Source organism: Rhinolophus sinicus, linkage group LG02 (assembly GCF_036562045.2).
Source record: "Rhinolophus sinicus isolate RSC01 linkage group LG02, ASM3656204v1, whole genome shotgun sequence".
Lineage (NCBI taxonomy): Eukaryota > Metazoa > Chordata > Mammalia > Chiroptera > Rhinolophidae > Rhinolophus > Rhinolophus sinicus.
The window spans coordinates 183,987,166-184,005,407 of record NC_133752.1 but is presented as its reverse complement, the minus strand read 5'-3'; the positions used below and the strand labels follow the sequence as shown (position 1 = coordinate 184,005,407).

General features: G+C 39.8%; 1 protein-coding gene and 1 long non-coding RNA gene across 5 annotated transcripts in view; one reads left to right on the top strand and one right to left on the bottom strand.

Moving 5' to 3' along the window:
• Positions 1–14,403, bottom strand: part of LOC141568833 (uncharacterized) — a 30,152-nt gene extending 15,749 nt beyond the window's left edge. The window contains exon 1 of the long non-coding RNA XR_012492051.1: positions 14,291–14,403. This is a non-coding gene — a long non-coding RNA (uncharacterized LOC141568833). The remainder of the gene's footprint in view (positions 1–14,290) is intronic.
• Positions 14,404–17,416: 3,013 nt separating this feature from the next.
• IGF1 (insulin like growth factor 1) overlaps positions 17,417–18,242 on the top strand; it is a 76,236-nt gene continuing 75,410 nt past the window's right edge. The window contains exon 1 of one of the 4 annotated variants that reach the window (XM_019732182.2): positions 17,417–17,754. In XM_019732182.2, coding sequence (XP_019587741.1) covers positions 17,692–17,754 — 63 coding nt within the window. In that variant the 5' untranslated portion in view covers positions 17,417–17,691. The remainder of the gene's footprint in view (positions 17,755–18,242) is intronic. The other 3 variants (XM_074326223.1, XM_019732185.2, XM_019732186.2) reach the window with 3 other exon arrangements.

Genomic DNA, 18,242 nt, shown 5'->3' with positions numbered 1-18,242 from the left:
AAGCTGAAATTAGCAAATTCCCTACTTTAACTTTCTATTAAGTTTTCTTTGAATTATTTTTCTTTTTAAATAAATTATTTTTAAAATGAAGAGGGGTGAATATATTCTCTCCATTCCTTCATATTGTAGATAAGAAACAAGAAGGGGTAGTAGAATGGAAGCCACAAAAATAGGAATGGAGAGAAGCTATAAAGGCTAATTTTGAGAAGTCTAAGGCAGAAAGCTGCTGAAGGATGTTCAGGGTGAAAAGAAAGGGTTTCCCTAAGGAGTCTCCTCCAAATCCTCCAATGAAGTACTCTGGGTAAAATCTTAAATTTAGAATGACTTCATTTGTCCATCGTCTCTAGTGTCCACCTGACGGTTCATGATATGAACAAAGGTCATCCAATTGTCCAAGCCCAGTTTCGCTCACCAAATCACGTCAATTCTGCTTCCTAAATATTTCTGGAAAGTATTTTCTGACTTACATTCCTGACTGCTTCTCTAGTCCCTGGTCTATCATCTCTTTTCTGAATCTCTCATTCAAATCCTACCCAGTCTTCTTGCTTGTAGTCTTGTCCTCTCCCCCAATATTCTAAACATTATTTCTGGAGAAGTCTTGAATTTCCAGGCAATGCTGAAGGTTGTCTTGAGGTTTGTGGTTAAAAAAAATCTGGTGTGAGTCTGCTCAGCATGATTACATGTTTTCTTCAGCCACATTCCGCTGCTCTGGTGCAAGCATAGAGCTGACAGAAATTCAGAGTTCAGATTTTTGCCTGACAAGTATGAAGGGAGAAGGGATGGACAAGGTTATATACACGAGGGGCTGGATTAAAGTGATGGGTCGTGGATTCCAAGTTGGGTAAAGAGGGAAGAAAAGGCGTGAGGGGATAATAGGCAGGGAAATATGGTAGAATCAAAGGACTGGAGATCCCCCGGGAGCACAGAATGATTAGAGGAAGAGTATAAAAGAAATGAGCTGAGCAGACAGAAGATGGAATGCAGGGAGTAGGATGGTTGAAATGAAGATTTTGGAGGTAGTTATTTCTCTTTTGTCTCTGAGAACATGTTTATCTAGCATATTCTGAAATCAGTGAAAAATGAATTGAATTTTATTCAAAGCACAGGCACACTTCAGCATTGGTATTTTCATGGGATAGGATTTGGTAACATAAGAGCAAAAGCTACAAATACCTAAACAGGAATTTGAACCCTAGAGCCTCAGATTGAAAGTCTGATAGTCTACAAACTGAGCTACCTGGGCTAGAGGTAATTTAACTAACAATGTCTAGAATGTAAGCATGGGTGGTGGTAGCTGAGCTAGAGTGAAGGAACACGATTGGATGCAAGGAGGTCAAGGAGTTCAGAGGCCAAGTTGTCAGATGGACTGTCCATATAGGTGCTGAAGTCCTCAAGAATGGTGACAAGAACAGTGATGTAAAGAATGACAATGATCCAGATAACAAATCTTCAGCAAATGAAGGGGAATTACCAGGAAGACAATGGGTAACAGCAAGAAGGTGGGAGAGAAGCTGGCATATTCTGATAGCTTGTAGTCTCAAGGAACTGGAAGTGGAATAGCTTAGTGAAGAAAGAGCACAAATCAGAACGCAGTCATAAGCGATAAGCAGGACACCTATCCATCATCTTTAGACCCTGGAGATGTGCATGAAATATAAGAAGGAAAAAGAAAACAGTCCCAATGGAAGGCTGGGAAAAATCGTTGTCCTTGAGAGGCAGATGGGTTTCAGTTAAAGCAAAAGGGGAAGTAAAAGAAGATGAAGAAATGGGGGACTTTGCTGATGATATGTCCTGAGTTCCAGAGGGCACAGTAGAAGAGTTTAGGATAGGAATATAGAAAATTAAGTCAAATTAAGGGAGGTGCAAGCAAAATAGAGTCTCCACGATAAGATGTGACCTAGAATATAAAGAGGGATCAACAGCACGATGGGGTTAGTCCCTGTTGTGTTTAGAAGGAAGTTAGTAAACAGTCTGACTTTAGCCTCCTTTTGAAGACTAGTCTTTGAAGTTATTTTCCTTGATGGGGCGGGGAATATGGAAAGCAACATAGTCTTGTTAAAAAGCATGAGAAGCTCTGTTAGCCTTACATGGAACCCCAAAGTAATTCCTGGTAAACTCTGGATAATCTGTGACCTTTCCAGGGTCTGTTTGCATTTTTATGGGAGGCTGTTTTCCTTAAGTAGTTAAAGAAAAGGGATTTTGAGCCTCTGCATCTTGCCACCTCTGACCCACCTTTATGTACCCTCCCCACTTCACCTCAGCTAATTGTCTAGAGAGTTAATATAACAGAACAAAAATTACAGTTGCAGCTCTCCCATCATCAAATCATTAAAATCAGGTAAATACTAATATTGGTATCATGTCTTTCTAAATAACAGGTAGTAAATATGACAGAAAAATCAATGTATTTGTGGTTTGAAATTGTAGAATCTGAAATTTTTTGAGGTAGTTATTTTATTTAGATTTGGTACCTATTGTGGATTAATGATAACGATGATACTTTTTATCGTAGGTGAAACTTCCTAAGGTCTTTGCAGTCATTTATATTATCTGGCTGATTTCTCAAGGCTTACATAAATTTGGGAATACCCAAGTCAGTTTGAGACAGGTGACCTACACCTTGACCCAGTTTTTCAACCAAGGAGAGGCCATCAGGAAACTCTGTATGCAGATAACACAAGATAGTTTCCAAATTGGAGAACTTTATAGGTTAGTGGTTTATACTAAATACATGCAAACATCTTCATACTAATAACATCTGCTCCGTTAGCACTTTTTGTGTGTTCAATCCGCAAGGTATTGATATCCCAATTTTATAAGTAGTTACTCAGAGAATGAATAACTTGCCCAAGGTCACACAAGCCGTCAGTGGCGTTGCTGGGGTTTAAATGCTGGTCTGTCTTAACCGGGGATTGTAGATAGGAAAACCCAGAGAGAATGAGTAACTCACCTAAGGCCATAAAACTACTTGAATATACTTCAGGGATTTAAACCCACGTCCTGTCTCAGCTTCTGTGACTCTTATTTTGCGGGATATTTATTTACTCTTTCCAACACAATACTTCCATTCTCCCACCTGGACCACCTTGGAGCTTGGCCTATCCACACCAAAATCTATTTCTAAACTTCCTTTTAAAAGTGATGTCTCACTTTTCTGAGGCACGCAAATCTAAAAGAAATGTTTTTTCCCAGAAATGTGCCCATCAATGTGTCCAAAACACCACCCTGTTTATCATTTACCTCTTCTACAAAGTACCACCTTTGTGAACATATGTAATAAAAACACACACCCCTTCCTTCTTGTTCTGAAGCCCAGTTAATATCACTGTGCCTCATTATTCTGCACATTATCCCTCCTCAGATCTTCCTTTCTCCATTTCAATGAGATATCAAATGAATAGGCACTTGGACCTGAGATGGCTTCTAAGGTCCCTTCCAATTCTAAAATCCCATGCATCTATCAATGCTGTACTTCTGATTCTTGTCTTGAAACATGGTCCATGAAGCACTGGTAGCAGATAGGTGCTTTTGTCGCCCCTCCCCTCCCTTACCCTCAGCAAAACTATGCCTAGTAATTCTTTTACATGTTGAATTTGTATTTCTGTAGTTTCTTCTATGATGTCAAGTAACAAGGTTTGCTCATGAAGAGGGAAGATGATCGTGGTTTTCTATGTTTGCCACCTAAGATTCCAAGCACTCAGTAATAAGATAAAAAGATGACAATGATTGGCTTGTCTTCGAGGCTAAGGATACATAAGGATACGTATGAACCTGATCAAGTGGTTCATGCTTTTCATCTAGATGTCTACAGACTTTCTGTTTTAGGAACTGTCTTGGCAATTTGCCAGTTGAGCTTTGTCTACTGCAGTTTCTGATTTACCTTGACTTTTCTCAAATAGCTATTCACCTACATCTAACACAATTTTGGTGCAGCTCTGTAAGATAGATTAAACGATTCCCTGCCGGTAGACTAAAATTATCATACTTATAATGCAGTTATATAAACAACAGTACCTAATTCACCAATGATTTGTGTTCTAAATGTTTATCCACTCCAGGAAATCAGAGCTGCACAAAGAAACAGGTCTAGGGGCATTTGTCTACTTTCTAGACTGTTGGCTGTGAAGTCATACTACAATTCACAAGTCCTTGTTTTTTAATCCCAATTTTCTTTCTACTGTACCTATTTTTAGGAGGTGCTTTCTTTTTTTCCTAAAGAAAATCTTTTTATTTCCATCCAGTTGGAATCAGACCTTTAAAATCCTTAGCACTGATAAACTTAGGAACATGGGTCTTTATGTCTACTAATAGGAAAGAAAACAAAATATGTGGTGACAAAAAAAAAATGGGTGAGTAGGTGAGTACTGTGGGAAGAGCTTGCAGAATATCTCCTCTGACTGCTTCTATCTCTTTGATGAAACAGGAAATAAGGTCTTCAACTAAGAATAAGGATGGTGACGTAGACAGTAGAGAACTTGGGAGAGAAGAGAAGATCTGAAATGGCCATCTACAAGAGAAAGTGAATAAATAGACACGGAAAATGGAATATGATTGCCAGGCAAGGTCAAGGGCCCATTCTCCCTTCTCTGCCAACCATAGTAATAAACATACAACAATAATCACATAATTTAGAAATTGATCATGTGTTCAATTTAACACTTCATAGTTATAATTTCTCTATTTTTCTTTCCTCTTTTTTTATGTTTAGTTCTCTCAAACAAGATAGCAAGCTACTCAAGGTCATAGATCATGCTTACCAAAGGAATTGGGCATACAGCAGAGGTCCCATGAATATTCACTACATTCAATTGGGACCATACTTTCTACCTCACTAGAATCAGAAACTAACATGGAGTGGTAGACCTCACAAACCTGATGGCAATACAGAAAGAGAATGTGGTTCAGGATGATTGATTTAGAGCAGGGGTGTCCAAACTGTGGCCCACGGGCCAACTGCGGCCCGCAATCCATTGTTAATTGGCCCGCAGCAAATTCCAAAAACATATTTAATTTACTTAAATAAACCAGGTGAGGCAATACGTACTTCACCTCGAGTGAGTGGCCCGGCTGTTTGTGTATTTTACCGCATATGGCCCTTGGTAAAAACCGTTGAAAAAAGTTTGGACATCCCTGATTTAGAGCTTCCTGGCCTTTTCATCTTGGAGATTTGGGCTTGGGCATCATGGTTAGGAGTTCACCAACTGAGATACAAATATCCACACTAAAGGGTTGTCTGTGCCGTGTAGACTTCACACTATAGAGATCTTTTTGGAAGACTTACTTACGTTCATTATGTCTGCAGGCATTCATGATGAAACTTTATCTGGCCCATGGCAAATATAAGAAAATCGTTATCTGTAGTATTTAGATGAGTTCACTGAGATTTATTCTTAATCCATTTGCTTGCTTGTTTTTCAAGAATATTTGGATTTTTTCCCCCTACCTCTATGCTTTCAATTTATAGAAACTACGATTTCAAATGAGGAGAGTTTGAGTCAGCTTGTAGTATGAAGCTTCTTCTTTCAGCTAAGAGGTTTGAGGCAACTTGAGAGTTTAGCTTTTATTATTGCTTCTTAAACTATGATTACTGTAACAGGTAATTTTCACATGTTCAATTTTTTAAGAACGACTTCTAGATTCTCCTATTTCTAATCTTATTTCAACTCTAAATTATCTGCCATCTCTCGAGACCAGCCTGTTTTCTGCCGGCATTAAAAAAAAAAAAAAAAAATTGCTTTGGGTTCATGTTTTTAGTTAAAGCCCACTGCTAGTGTTCATAGCACACTTTTCCTTTGTGTTTCAAGGAGGCCTCTTTTCAAAGTGGGTCAGTGCCACAATCAATTAATCTAGGCGCTGGGTAGAAGAATATGTGTAGAAGAATAGTGGTTGAATATCTAGTTCTTAGCATGTTGCTCATTATGGCCAATACCTATTTTATGAATGAATAAATAAACGTGAATAAATGTCTATATACATATCAATACATTAATTCATACAAGAGGCGAAAACATGAACAAGTTGACATGGGAATTCAAGAAGATAAGTCGTTCCTTCTAGCTGGTACAGGGGTGGGGACACAAGAGAGAAGACAGGAGGATTGAGGAAAAACAGGTGGAAAATGTGCCAAATTTGCAGCCAAAAGGGGGGTGGTTGAGGTGGGAGTGAAGCTACATAAGCAACAGCTAAAGGTACAAACAGGGCAAGCATGTCTAGGGTATAGTCAGTGGTCCAATTTGGCCAGAGGTACAGATGAAGTCATGTTCTGTGACGCATATTTGTTTGCAAGGATCAGCTCAGGCTGGATTATAAAGGGTTTAGGAGTTGTATTGATTCCACAATAACTTCCACTAAAAAGCTGCTTGAAGCTTTATCTGCTTCACAGGATAAAGAACATTGTGAAGCAAACATCTACAGTCTGAACGTGTACATACTTTTTCAAAGTCTTACTACCTTTCTAATGACAGGACTCCTTGGAGGTTACTTAGAACTAATTCCTGCAGGAGGAGATTTTGCAACGTGACCAGCATTTAGGAATAAGAGAGCATCTTTTTTTTTCTGATCGTGCTGGGCATTGAACCTTCTGATTTTACAAAGGTCAGTTACTCAGTGATATAGTCGACCTGAGCTACATCGGCATTCGTTTTGCACGCCCCTCGACTTCCCGCGAAGGCTCAGGCTGACAGTAGAAATGAGGCTGAACTGGGAAATATCTCAAATGGAAAGGTCCTTTGGTTGTCCTTTCTTCTCTTTTTGTCTTTCTTTCTTCCCTTTTTTACATGTTTGTTTTGTTTTGCACACATCCACTTACTTAACTGGAACTATGGGATTTAGCATGATAATTCCAAACGTATCAGATTTCAAGTGTGTCTCTGCCTCAATGACTAAAATAAGACTTCTTGGGCAAGGAGAAAAGCTCCACTTGGCTCCCAGGGAATAACTGGGACATAATGAACATCTGGAATGTATACTCGGCTTCTTTACATGATTACGGATAGACCCGATCCCATTGCGTTCTTCCAGGACTATAAAAACGTGTTAACATGGTGACATCACACACTTCAGCTGGTTTGTATAAGGCATGATTTTGCCACATGATATTTATTTAAGAAAGTAAATAATAGTCCCATTCAAAGTGATGCTGTAGCTCAGGGCACCCATGTCAGCCCAGCCCTGGCATTTCCTGCCCATTTTCTGGACTTAACCAAATTGCTTGACACTGAGCTGTGTAAACTTATTCTCCAGACAGCATAGTTTAGTAGTTCCAAGACAGAGAAGTTTGCTCTTGTTTGAGAGGACCCCAGCTTCAGTGTGGGTGGCTGCCCTAACTGAGCGATGCATCTTTCAGTCATGTTTCAGGCATGGCTTTCCCTTTGCAAAGAAAATCCTTCTTGTGTAGAATAACACAGCCCCTGGTTTAGTATGCTTGAGACATGGTTGTGGCTGAAATTTTTTCAAAGAGCTCAATGAAGATCTTGTGGAATTGTTATTTATAAACTGCAAAAATGCAAATTTATCACCACTGGTGTTAAATGCTGACATTGCTATTGTCTGATTATTCCTGACTGCACTTCGTGTTCTGTTCTTGGTTCTCTCACACTGAAAGATTTCATTCCCCAGGAGCTTTAGGGTTTTATGTTTTGTCTGTTTTGTATTTGGGTCCTAAGAGTTGGTTGGATTTGGATCATAAGAGTCCTTTGCCCCACTGAGGCTGTCTATAAGGGGCAACACATGGCAAATTGTCTTTGGTTTGATGACACTTGCTTTATCTGCAAAATCCACAAAAATGAGTGGGTTGTAAAAGTCCAGATGTTGGAAGACATGACCTAGATAGCCTCTTGGGAAAAACAGATGCCCTCACTTAACAGCTCCAGCCTCTCTCCAAACTTTGCAAATGCAACAATTGCCTCTGGAGGTCTATTGCTTTCCAAAGCAATGGAGTGAGTTTAACCTTGGCACCTAGCAGAGAAGCTAGCCAGTCCAGGATGTGGGATTGCTACCTTGATGGGAACCCAAGCTGGGAAGGAGCCTGCCAGTTGGATTGGCAGTGCTCTAGCCCCAGCAAGATCCAAATCTGAAGTCACCATTTTCCTTGTGAAGAATCAGGGATGTAAAGCCAGAGAGCAGTTGATTAAAGGGAACAAGTTCAGCTAGTATTCATTAGCCAGGGAAAGAGGGGAAAGAAAGGGGGGTAAAAAAAAGAACACAAAGAATAAGTGGCAGCAAAAGGCCAAAATACCAGTTAGCATGCAATCTGGTCAAGCCTTCTTACCTTGAATTTCAGGAAAGTCAGCAAGCCTTTAGGAACTGTCCCTAATCCATCATGAGCTCCATTTGGGAACTACCACAAAGCAAAAGCATTAGCTTTCTGAGAAGCCACCATCTGCACTGATTCTAAGGCAGACAGAGAAGGGTTTGCTATGTTATCCATCCCACAACAACCTGTAGATGCTTCCCTGACCTTAGGAAGGATAAACACCAAAGACTGGGTTTGCCCTAGCCTCTAAGACTCTAAGTAGAGCACAGATTGTCATTAAGTGGGTCATGCTTAGTCCCTGATGTTTCATCAAAACAAAGTTTATCTAAATCAGAGTGGGAATGAGTACATAGATGTTTGGTAGTGTGACTTGCTTTACTGTGGTTGCTCACATCTAAAGCTCCAGTAAGACTACACCCCAGAAAACCTAGCCTCTGTTCTTAGCGTAAGTGGAAGAGTATAAGTGGCTTCCTGTCTGAGGCAGGCTTCATCTGAGCTTCTGGCTTGGACTCCGGTACCTCCTGCTCTGGAGAGCAATTGTCTATTTCTGTAGCTTCGGTTGCTTATTTAGTTGTTGTTGTTGTTGTCGTTTTGGTTTAGTTATTTTGTTGTTGTTTTTTATCAGAGGCAACACAGTATAATGAAATATCAGTAGGGATTTGTTTTCTTCTCTGTGTATTTTCAGGCAGTAGCTCAGAGTGGAAGTGGTGGGAATGAGGAGCGGTAAGCACAAGCTTTCTTTGTTAGTTTCCCCTAAAATGTTCTAAACATGGCTATACCTGGAACTTTTCAGACTGACTATTTTGAAAATCGTTATTATAATTATTCTAAACTCATGTTTAGAATTAATTATCCCTGTATTGAGTACCAATGAAAGTACACCATTGTACTATGGGGAATGTAGGAGATATACAAAAATACATTGAAAGAGGTCATCCATCTACTAAAAATGTGTAAACCATGCAGTGTTGTGTATTACAGCAACCTGAAACTGAATCCGAGCTCTGTCACTTAATGGCCATGGGACATTAGGCAAATCATTTGACTTCTAGCTCAATAGTCTTCATTCATTCAACAAATATTTTTGAGATTCTGCTATGTCCCAAGAACTAAACCAGGCACTTAGAAATGACAGTGGAAGTATTTTATTGAAGTTTGTGAGAATTAAGTGAGATAATTAAAATAATACGAAATAAAGAATATAATTTGATACTCAATTTTATGCTAGTGGTGGTTATCATTATTTTTTTTAATTAAAGTTTATTGGGGTGACAATCATTAGTAAAGCTACATAGGTTTCAGGTGTAGCATTCTGTAATGCATCATCTATCACATTGTGTGTTCACCACCCAGAGTCAGTTCTCCTTCCATCACCCTACATATGATCGCTTTTACCCTCATTATTAATTAACAAATATTTATTGATAACCTATTAAAAACCAAGCACTGTGCTGGGGCTAGGGCTATACAGGGAAGAACAATGAGTTATGAAGAAGCCATGATGGATATTAGCAAGAGAGGAGGGTACTGTGGAAGGGAATGCTCTGAATTTAGATGTGACCAAGGGAATGTGAGGAGGTGTGAAACACAGGCACATGGCATTTGAGGACTGTGGCAGCTAGAACTGATGAGATTGTCAGGAGGAAAGACTGGTAGGAAGCCCATGCAATGATTCAGGAATTTAGCAATCTAATCTAGAAAAATACTGGGCAAATTGAGAGAAAGAGGCTGAAATGTAAAGACATTATAAAGCAAAGTGGGAGAACGAGGGTGGGATTTGGTGAGTGAGTGCATATACATGTCACCTAAGCAAGCCAGGACCAAGACAATAATCATAGAGGTTCAAAAACTTGAAGAATAAAGAGGTAACCTGAGTCACTAAATACACACCCACACAAACACTCCCATATATGCTACAGTTTCAGTCAATACTAAGGACGGATAGTACCTAGCAGTGTTTTTAATAACTATCTTGTGAGACTTTTCCTGACTACCAAGTAATATCTGCTGATTATAAAAATAATAAAAATTAAAAGCATTAAGAAAGTTAAAATCACTTGTCATCCTGCTACTGAAAATGTAATGATGAACACACAATGTGGTATAGAGATGATGTATTACAGAACTGTACACCTGAAACCTATGTAACTTTACTAAAAATTGTCACCCCAATAAACTTCAATTAAAAAAAAAAATGTCATGGCCAGGCACAGAGCCAGTTTCGGGGCAGAAGCATGTGGGAAACCGCTCTCCCCATTTGGCCAAAGGGCAGGATATCACCCTACCCCAAACACCATCTTAGGCCTGAAACTTCTCTCCATGGATCTAAACAGCATTTTTTAAAATAAGAGAATGAACACAATTCTTATCATCTAGAGAAACTAAGCACAGATGATTATATCTACAATTCTGTGCATGTGTTTGAGAGGTGTGAGTGTGTGTGTGTGTGTGTGTGTGTGTGCGCATGTGTCTGTTATATGCACATTTGTTCCCCTTAGTGGTGGTAAAAAATTAAAACTGTTTATTTTCTTGTCACCAATGGGCATCATCTTTGTAAAATATTAATGACATACCAAGGCAAGTTGGCACCGATCAGAGAACAGGAGGCACAGGAGCCAAAGGTTTAAGAAAAATGCATGGGAGGAAAGCTTAGAATTGGAAAATATAATCCATTAACTTAAGGGTTTTTTTGTTTGTTTGTTTGTTTGTTTGTTTGTTTGTTTGTTTTTTCTGCAACTGGGAAAAGACTATTATTATTGTTGCATTTTAGTGAGTGCGGATCAGTGAGTGCACCTTCTGAGAACCACTGGTGTGATGGTTAATTATATGTGTCAACTTGGCTAGGCCACAGTACCTATATATTTGGTCAAATGTTCTAGACGTTTCTGTGAAAATATTTTTTAGACAAGATTAATATTTAAATCAGTAGACTTTGAGTAAAGCAGATTATCCTCCATTAAGTGGGTGGGCCTCATCCATCAGTTGAAGGCCTTAATAGAAAAAGGCTGGCCTCCCAGAAGAAGAGGGAATCCTGCCAGCAGATGACCTTTGGACTCAAACTGTAACTCTCTCATGAGTCTCCAGCTTACCCTGCAGATTTTGAATTTGTTAAGCCTCTATAATCCCATGAGCCAATTTCTTAAAATAAATTGATAGATAGATAGATAGATAGATAGATAGATAGATAGATAGATAGATAGATAGATAGATAGATAGACAGACATTGACCTTATTGGTTCTGTTTCTCTGGACTAATAAAACAAGATTTAAATACTTATTTTGAGCTCCAAAAGAAGATGAGGCCTTCACCAGGGTATAAAAAGGAGGAAATTATGTTGTAGATATACCTAAATTTCTGTGACGTGTACATGGCACACCTTCACTAAGGGTCTCTGCTGGTTGGAGGATGGGGTACAGTCTCCAAAGGTATATGTTTACCAGATGGATCATTTTGAGAGCTCCCCTAGATACTGTATTCCTCTTCAACTGATTACTCAAACGTCTGTTTGTATGGATAACCCTACCACGAAGACTGAAATGTTCCCAGCAGCCACTTTTAAGTAAAGAATTGAAGCTGGGGGCTGTGTGCCCAGCTCTCAAAGAGCACAATAAAGTTCCTTAATTAACCACGTGAAGACAGGATGCTATGAAAGACCAGGTTTTAGAGGAAGTTCAGGGCTCACCAGAAATAAGACCTTTTTGCCTCAACCCTTATGGCAGATTCAGTTACATACAAATCTGTGTATACATGAGAATCGTGAAGGAATTAAGACTGTTTACCAGTCTTACTGATGGGAAGAGGAGGGGAATAAAGGGCTTCCACAGAGCGGGAGTCTCAGGATGTGGATACAGCCTCAGCTTCCACATTACCCCAACACTGGGAACCTTCTCATTTCTACATAACTTTGTCCATGCTGTTCCCTCTGCTTGGAACAGCCTTTACCGTTTTTTCCATCTTGGATGTGAACTCATGCCTCAGGACTTAACTCAAATGTTATTCACTCTACCAAGCTTTTTTAACATCTCCAAACTCCATAAAAGGCTGGAACAAAAAATGAGTGTGAGCCTAAAGGGTCTCTAAATTATCAAGAAACATAATTAATACATTTATCTGGTGACATTTTTTATATACAGGGTCTTTGTTCTCTGCTTTTTCATTGTGGTCCTATTTCTTTTACCTAACACATGACATGTTCTTCTGCACTGATCCCAAACACCGGACATTCAAACACCAACTACACAGTTTTCTGTCATAACTGTCTGCCACTATGTTATTTACTTTAAAAATATGTTTTTCTTAAATTCATTTTTTGAGACCTAGGTACATATATTTAAAAATAAGCTTTAAAATATCTATTTCAAAAACAGCATCACTGCCCTAAATAGAAGGTATTCTTAAAAACAAATACCATAAAAATGAAACAGTATTATTAAATTCTATATAAAAACCACTGCCTATACAGACTTTGGGCTTCAGTTCTGGTTTTTTTGTGTGTGGTTGGTTGGTTGGTTGGTTAGTTTGTGTGGTTGGTTGGTTGTTTTGTTGTTGTTGTTGTTGTTGTTGTTAAAAGGGGAGATTAGCAAGTGTCAGGCACTGAAGACAGGCTTCTCCTCAGTAAGTTCAGGTAGAAAGAGAATTGAAAATGGGACCCTTTTTACACTTACGTGATGCTTAAATGCCATGTTTTTAACCATCAAGGCTCTAGCTCACATTTTCAATACTGATGTGTTAGAAAGAGTACAGAACAGACAGGGAGACTAAATTCGATATCCATTCACGAACGCCTACATTTTTCATTAAATAAGCCACTTTTCTATTCACCGCCGCTGCCCCCACCCCCAATTTTTCTTATTTACAAAATGAGGAAGTTGGTCATTTTACTCTCAGAGAATTGACTATCTTTATATGTGAAATATTTTACCTTTATCATCATTTATTTTCCAGACTTTCATTGAATCAACACAATGTTTTGAGCCCATACCAGGCGTTAAGCATGGGGAAAACAGCCATGAAAAGGACATCTATGCCCTCATGAAGTTTATGATTTTCCTTTCGCTCTTTAACACTCCTCCCCTTTTTAAAAACTACAGTGAATCAAATATATAGCTTATTTATTTCAAAAGGGATTCAAAAAACTAAAGATCAGTACAACTTAAACTATATTTCAATCCACAGCTTTTCAAAACGCCCCACTCCTCTCCAAACTCCACACATCAATGGTTAATTGCGGTGGCAGTTTTCCCGAAGCCCACAAGAGGGCGCGCACATTTTTTTATTCCAAAAGAAAGCGCGTTTGTGGGTACTGCCCCTGAAGTTTGGACTTGGTGTCTCCTTTGCTCACTTTCTATTCAAGTGGGGGCAATTGTGGTGAGCCCTCAGGTTCTCTCACTCCCCCAAGCCATCCTCGCCACATGCAGTGACTCCTTCTCTGCCATTACGAAGAATTCTTTTTCTCCCAAAACCACAGCAGTTTTGCTTCTGACTGCTTTCAGTATTTGCCCTTTTGACATTTTTGAAGAAATAAGATCCAAGTTTGATGTTGAAAAGAAAGCATTGATTTCTTCAGTGAGAGGATTTCTTCTCCCTATGACTGTTTCCCCTAGCTGAGGGGAAAATGCTCCTCTAAGGATTTAAAGCAGCTCCTTTGAGCTAAAGAACATCTTTTTGAGAAATAACACAGCTCCTTCTGAGCAGATCTTTTGGAGCTGACATTGGTCCCCTTTTCAGCAGCATGTTGTATTTTTGAGGTCCGGCCTTTTCCTCGGAGTTCTACATTCTGAATTGACAAGCTTTTGATCTCAGACATTGGAGAATACACTCCCAGACCAACCCTCCCCACAAACCATGATCCAAGACACACGTCCAATAGTTTCCCCAAGTTCTTTGCCTGGTGGGTGGCCCTAGAACCTTAGCCCTCACCCTTTATTTGGTTCCAAAGTCCTCCTACTTCCAAATATCCATTCTGAGCTTTTCTTGGGAGTCAGCAAAAACAGTAATAAAATAAATTGTAAATATGCACATGGCTATGAAATTACCTTTTGGATCAGCTCCTCTGCTGTTGGCATGGGAAAGACTGGGGACATGGCTTGAGTAGTAGAAAGAATGGGGAAGGGGCCTTGCCCACCCTTTCTGTGAATCTCAATCAGCCGGCTCTACAAGGAAATGAACAACTGTTTTGTTGCTTTTCTTTTTTTTTTTTAAGAAAGGTGTCAGAAGTCTTCTGAGGCTGCAGCTTTATGCAAATATGCTACTCAAGAAGAAGGCTTTAGGGTAGAGTTATTTATATCCCACAGGCATTACACATATGAAAGGTGAAACTGTGAATCTGAATTTCCAGGAGTGGATCTTCTCATGATGAGCAGGTCCTTACAGTTAGCTATTTTGGTGGCACACAATTCCCATATTTGACTGTCCAATCGTTCTAGGCAGGAGACTACATAATCCTTCAATAATTTTAGAATGACCCCATATGTTTCGTTCCCTTGGGATTTCATGACCTGAACTTCTGGGGAATTAGATTTACTACTACCTTAGATTCTTAGTAAGAGGTGCAGTCATTTCTTTTTCTCCTAAACAGGTACAGCACTCAGTCATTAAAAGGTAATCACGTGGCACAGTTAGTGCCCTTTCTCTTTGATGTTGACTCTGGAATTAGCAAAGAAAATGGCCATTTCTCTAGGAATTATTGCCCTGCTCTGTGGATCACCCTACCCAGAAATATAGACCATTTCCCCTACATTGAAATATACAATAATCACTTCAGGAAATTGCTTTCCCTATTGGAAACTGAGAGCTCACATAGGAATGTTTCCACAGCACAGCTGATGATAATTACGATTCACTGAAATTTCAGTTTTCTTTGATTGTGACATAAAAACTGGGACATAAATTAAAACCCAATTATCCTTTAAGTGTAATTGGGGTTATAAAACCAAGAGACTGTGAGTCAGTGTGTCGCTATCACAGGAGTACAATGTCTGATGGAATGGTATGTGTTCTGTCTCCCAAAGCAGCCTTTCATATGAAATGATTGGGGATGAGGGGATCTCTGCCCAGGGCATGCCAAGAGAGTATAGCAGACTTGGAAATTCAGCTTGCAGAAATCCAGTGAGTGTCCAGGACATTTTGGAACAATTTAAATGTGCTAAAATGACAACAGGAAAATCCTGGCCTTCACCTGGGAAGGTGCCTGGTGATGGAGCAAGGCGCACAGCAACAAGATTCCAGCAGGTACTTGATGCTGTGCACTTGGAAATGGCAGTTCTGTCTACGTGGGAGATAGGGCAGCTCTTTGGTTATATAAGCTACATCATCAAAGTCCATAATAGGAGGATGGACTTTGCTTTTCAAAAGGGCCTGATCCACAAAAGCAGCAGAAAAAGGAGATCTTTGGTAAATCAAGTCATAAGTTAAGTGCATGAAGCGGGGGTCATTAAGGAAGTCTTGGATTATTATTTAAGCATAAATTGCCCACCCACCTGTAGCTGCCTACCTGGCCACCTCTTGCTGATGCATTATTTGTGGACTCTTCGGGTCAGATCATATCCACTGAAACTTCCCAACCTTGTACCCAAAGCCTCTCATGAACCATCCCTCTTCCCTGTTCTGGAGTTTCAAAAGGGTTTCACTTCCTTGTTTTTCCAGAGAATTTGTTACTCCCTTACAGTGTGCACTGTTCATATTTTTAAAAGAGCACATACCCACCATGTGACAGTGACATTTTCCTCTCTGTCCCTGCCACGCAGCTGAAAGCCCCTGTGGGGCCTTGACCATGATGAAGGTAGTCAGGCACATAGTAGGCACTCACTAAACAACGCTGAATTTGAGCACCATTGAAATGACATAAATCCAAAGTTCCAACTTTTCTTTCTGGAAGGTAAGTCTTGCCTCAAGTTACTAACTACACAGAAGACTTGACCAAACCGAGCGCCCTTCTAAAGCCAGCCAGATTTTCCTTTGAGGGCACTCACCTCTGCAAACAACTTCCTATCCACAGGACAACATCAAGATCTGGACTAGGGTTTCCAGCAGACCCTTGTCCAGTTGATGCCTCAGTATCACCATGTCCCCTGAAAATCACAAGAGGAAAAAATGCAAAGTCCAGGTTATTTCCTCCATCCCTGAGAAACCACGCCAAGAGAGAAGTCTAGGGAAAGTCTGATCTGGGCTTTTACAATCTTATTTCATAATCTGTTTTCTTATCTACTACCTCGCAAAACCAAAGGAAAATTGGTACAAACCGGATCCACAAAGGATAGAACGTGGTTCTCAACGGCAAAGACAAGTGTACATTATAAATAGCAAAACAGCTGGCTTGGACCATGTTGTCAGCCACTCATCCAGTTGAGGGATTTGAATGACATCATAACCCTTGAGAGGGTATTGCTAGCCAGCTGGTGTTATTTAGAATATACAAACATTGGAGAAAAACACACACGCACACACACATACACACACAGTTTCAAGTAATGTAGAAAAATATGAACAATGAGAAAATAGTTTGCCCCTCAAGTGCCCTTCCCCTGGGGGTGGGGGTGGGGGGGGTTGATAGGCAGCCTCATAGAGGAAGGAAGAAAAAGATTTTATTTTTTCAGTTGGCTTTACAGCTCAGCACAATCTTTGCCCTGTCACGGGCAAAAAGCGCGAGACGGTGTCCTAAAGGGAGCCAATTGCAATACTGCCTGCCCCTTTTCTAGGTTCTAGGAAATGAGATCATTCCCCTCGCTTGGCAACTAGGACAAGGGGTCACCCCAGCGCTGCCTTCCAATCTAGTTTACCCCAGTCATTTTAGGGTTAAAATCATAGGGTTTGCTTGGGGTGGTCTTGTCTTCATTTCTTTTTTGTTTTTTAATTTTGCATTTGCTCTAGAATATAAAAGCGCTCACCCATCCCCCACATATCTTCGTTTAATTCTGATAAGGTGTATTAACAGATGTGTATGTCTTCGTGCCCAGGAGAAAGTTCATCAGGGAGCAGACCCTCATTTTCTACCGCAGTATCAGTATTTTCATGTCTGCTCACCCTGTCACTAACACACATTCTATTAAGGGGGAAAAAAAAAAAAAGAAATGCTTCTGTGCTCTAGTTTTAAAATGCAAAGGTATGATGTTATTTGTCACCATGCCCAAAAAAGTCCTTACTCGATAACTTTGCCAGAAGAGGGAGAGAGAGAGAAGGCAAATGTTCCCCCAGCTGTTTCCTGTCTACAGTGTCTGTGTTTTGTAGATAAATGTGAGGATTTTCTCTAAATCCCTCTTCTGTTTGCTAAATCTCACTGTCACTGCTAAATTCAGAGCAGATAGAGCCTGCGCAATGGAATAAAGTCCTCAAAATTGAAATGTGACATTGCTCTCAACATCTCCCATCTCTCTGGATTTCTTTTTGCCTCATTATTCCTGCTAACCAATTCATTTCCAGACTTTGCACTTCAGAAGCAATGGGAAAAATCAGCAGTCTTCCAACCCAATTATTTAAGTGCTGCTTTTGTGATTTCTTGAAGGTAAATATTTCTTACTCTTTGAAGTCATTGGGGAATTTTCTTTAAATTGTGTACTGTTTGCTTCTGCCTAGGAACGTTATTCACTTTAGAATTTTCATTGTTTCGGAACTGGGAGTTATTTATAAATTGCTGAATATGCAATTCTGTGGGATCTGAAAATATAGCTCCGGGAGATGGATGCCTTTGCACAGAGAAATATGTATGAGTAGAAACTATTGCAAGGTACTTATGCTAAACCCTCTACTTCTCCAGGGCTTCAGTCGTGTCATTATAGAAGATTCCTTTAAATCCTGTCTATGGTTAAGGGCTGTAGACAGTGGATGTGAACTTTGGGATTTTTTTTTTTTTTTTGCAGGTGCAGATGTTTAATTTTAAGACCATGTTCGCGTGTATGAGTGTGTGTGTGTGTGTGTGTGTGTGTGTGTGTGTGTGTAACTTGTCAGGACTTTTATTACAAGGCATGCCACATACAAAGAGTTACATTTTAG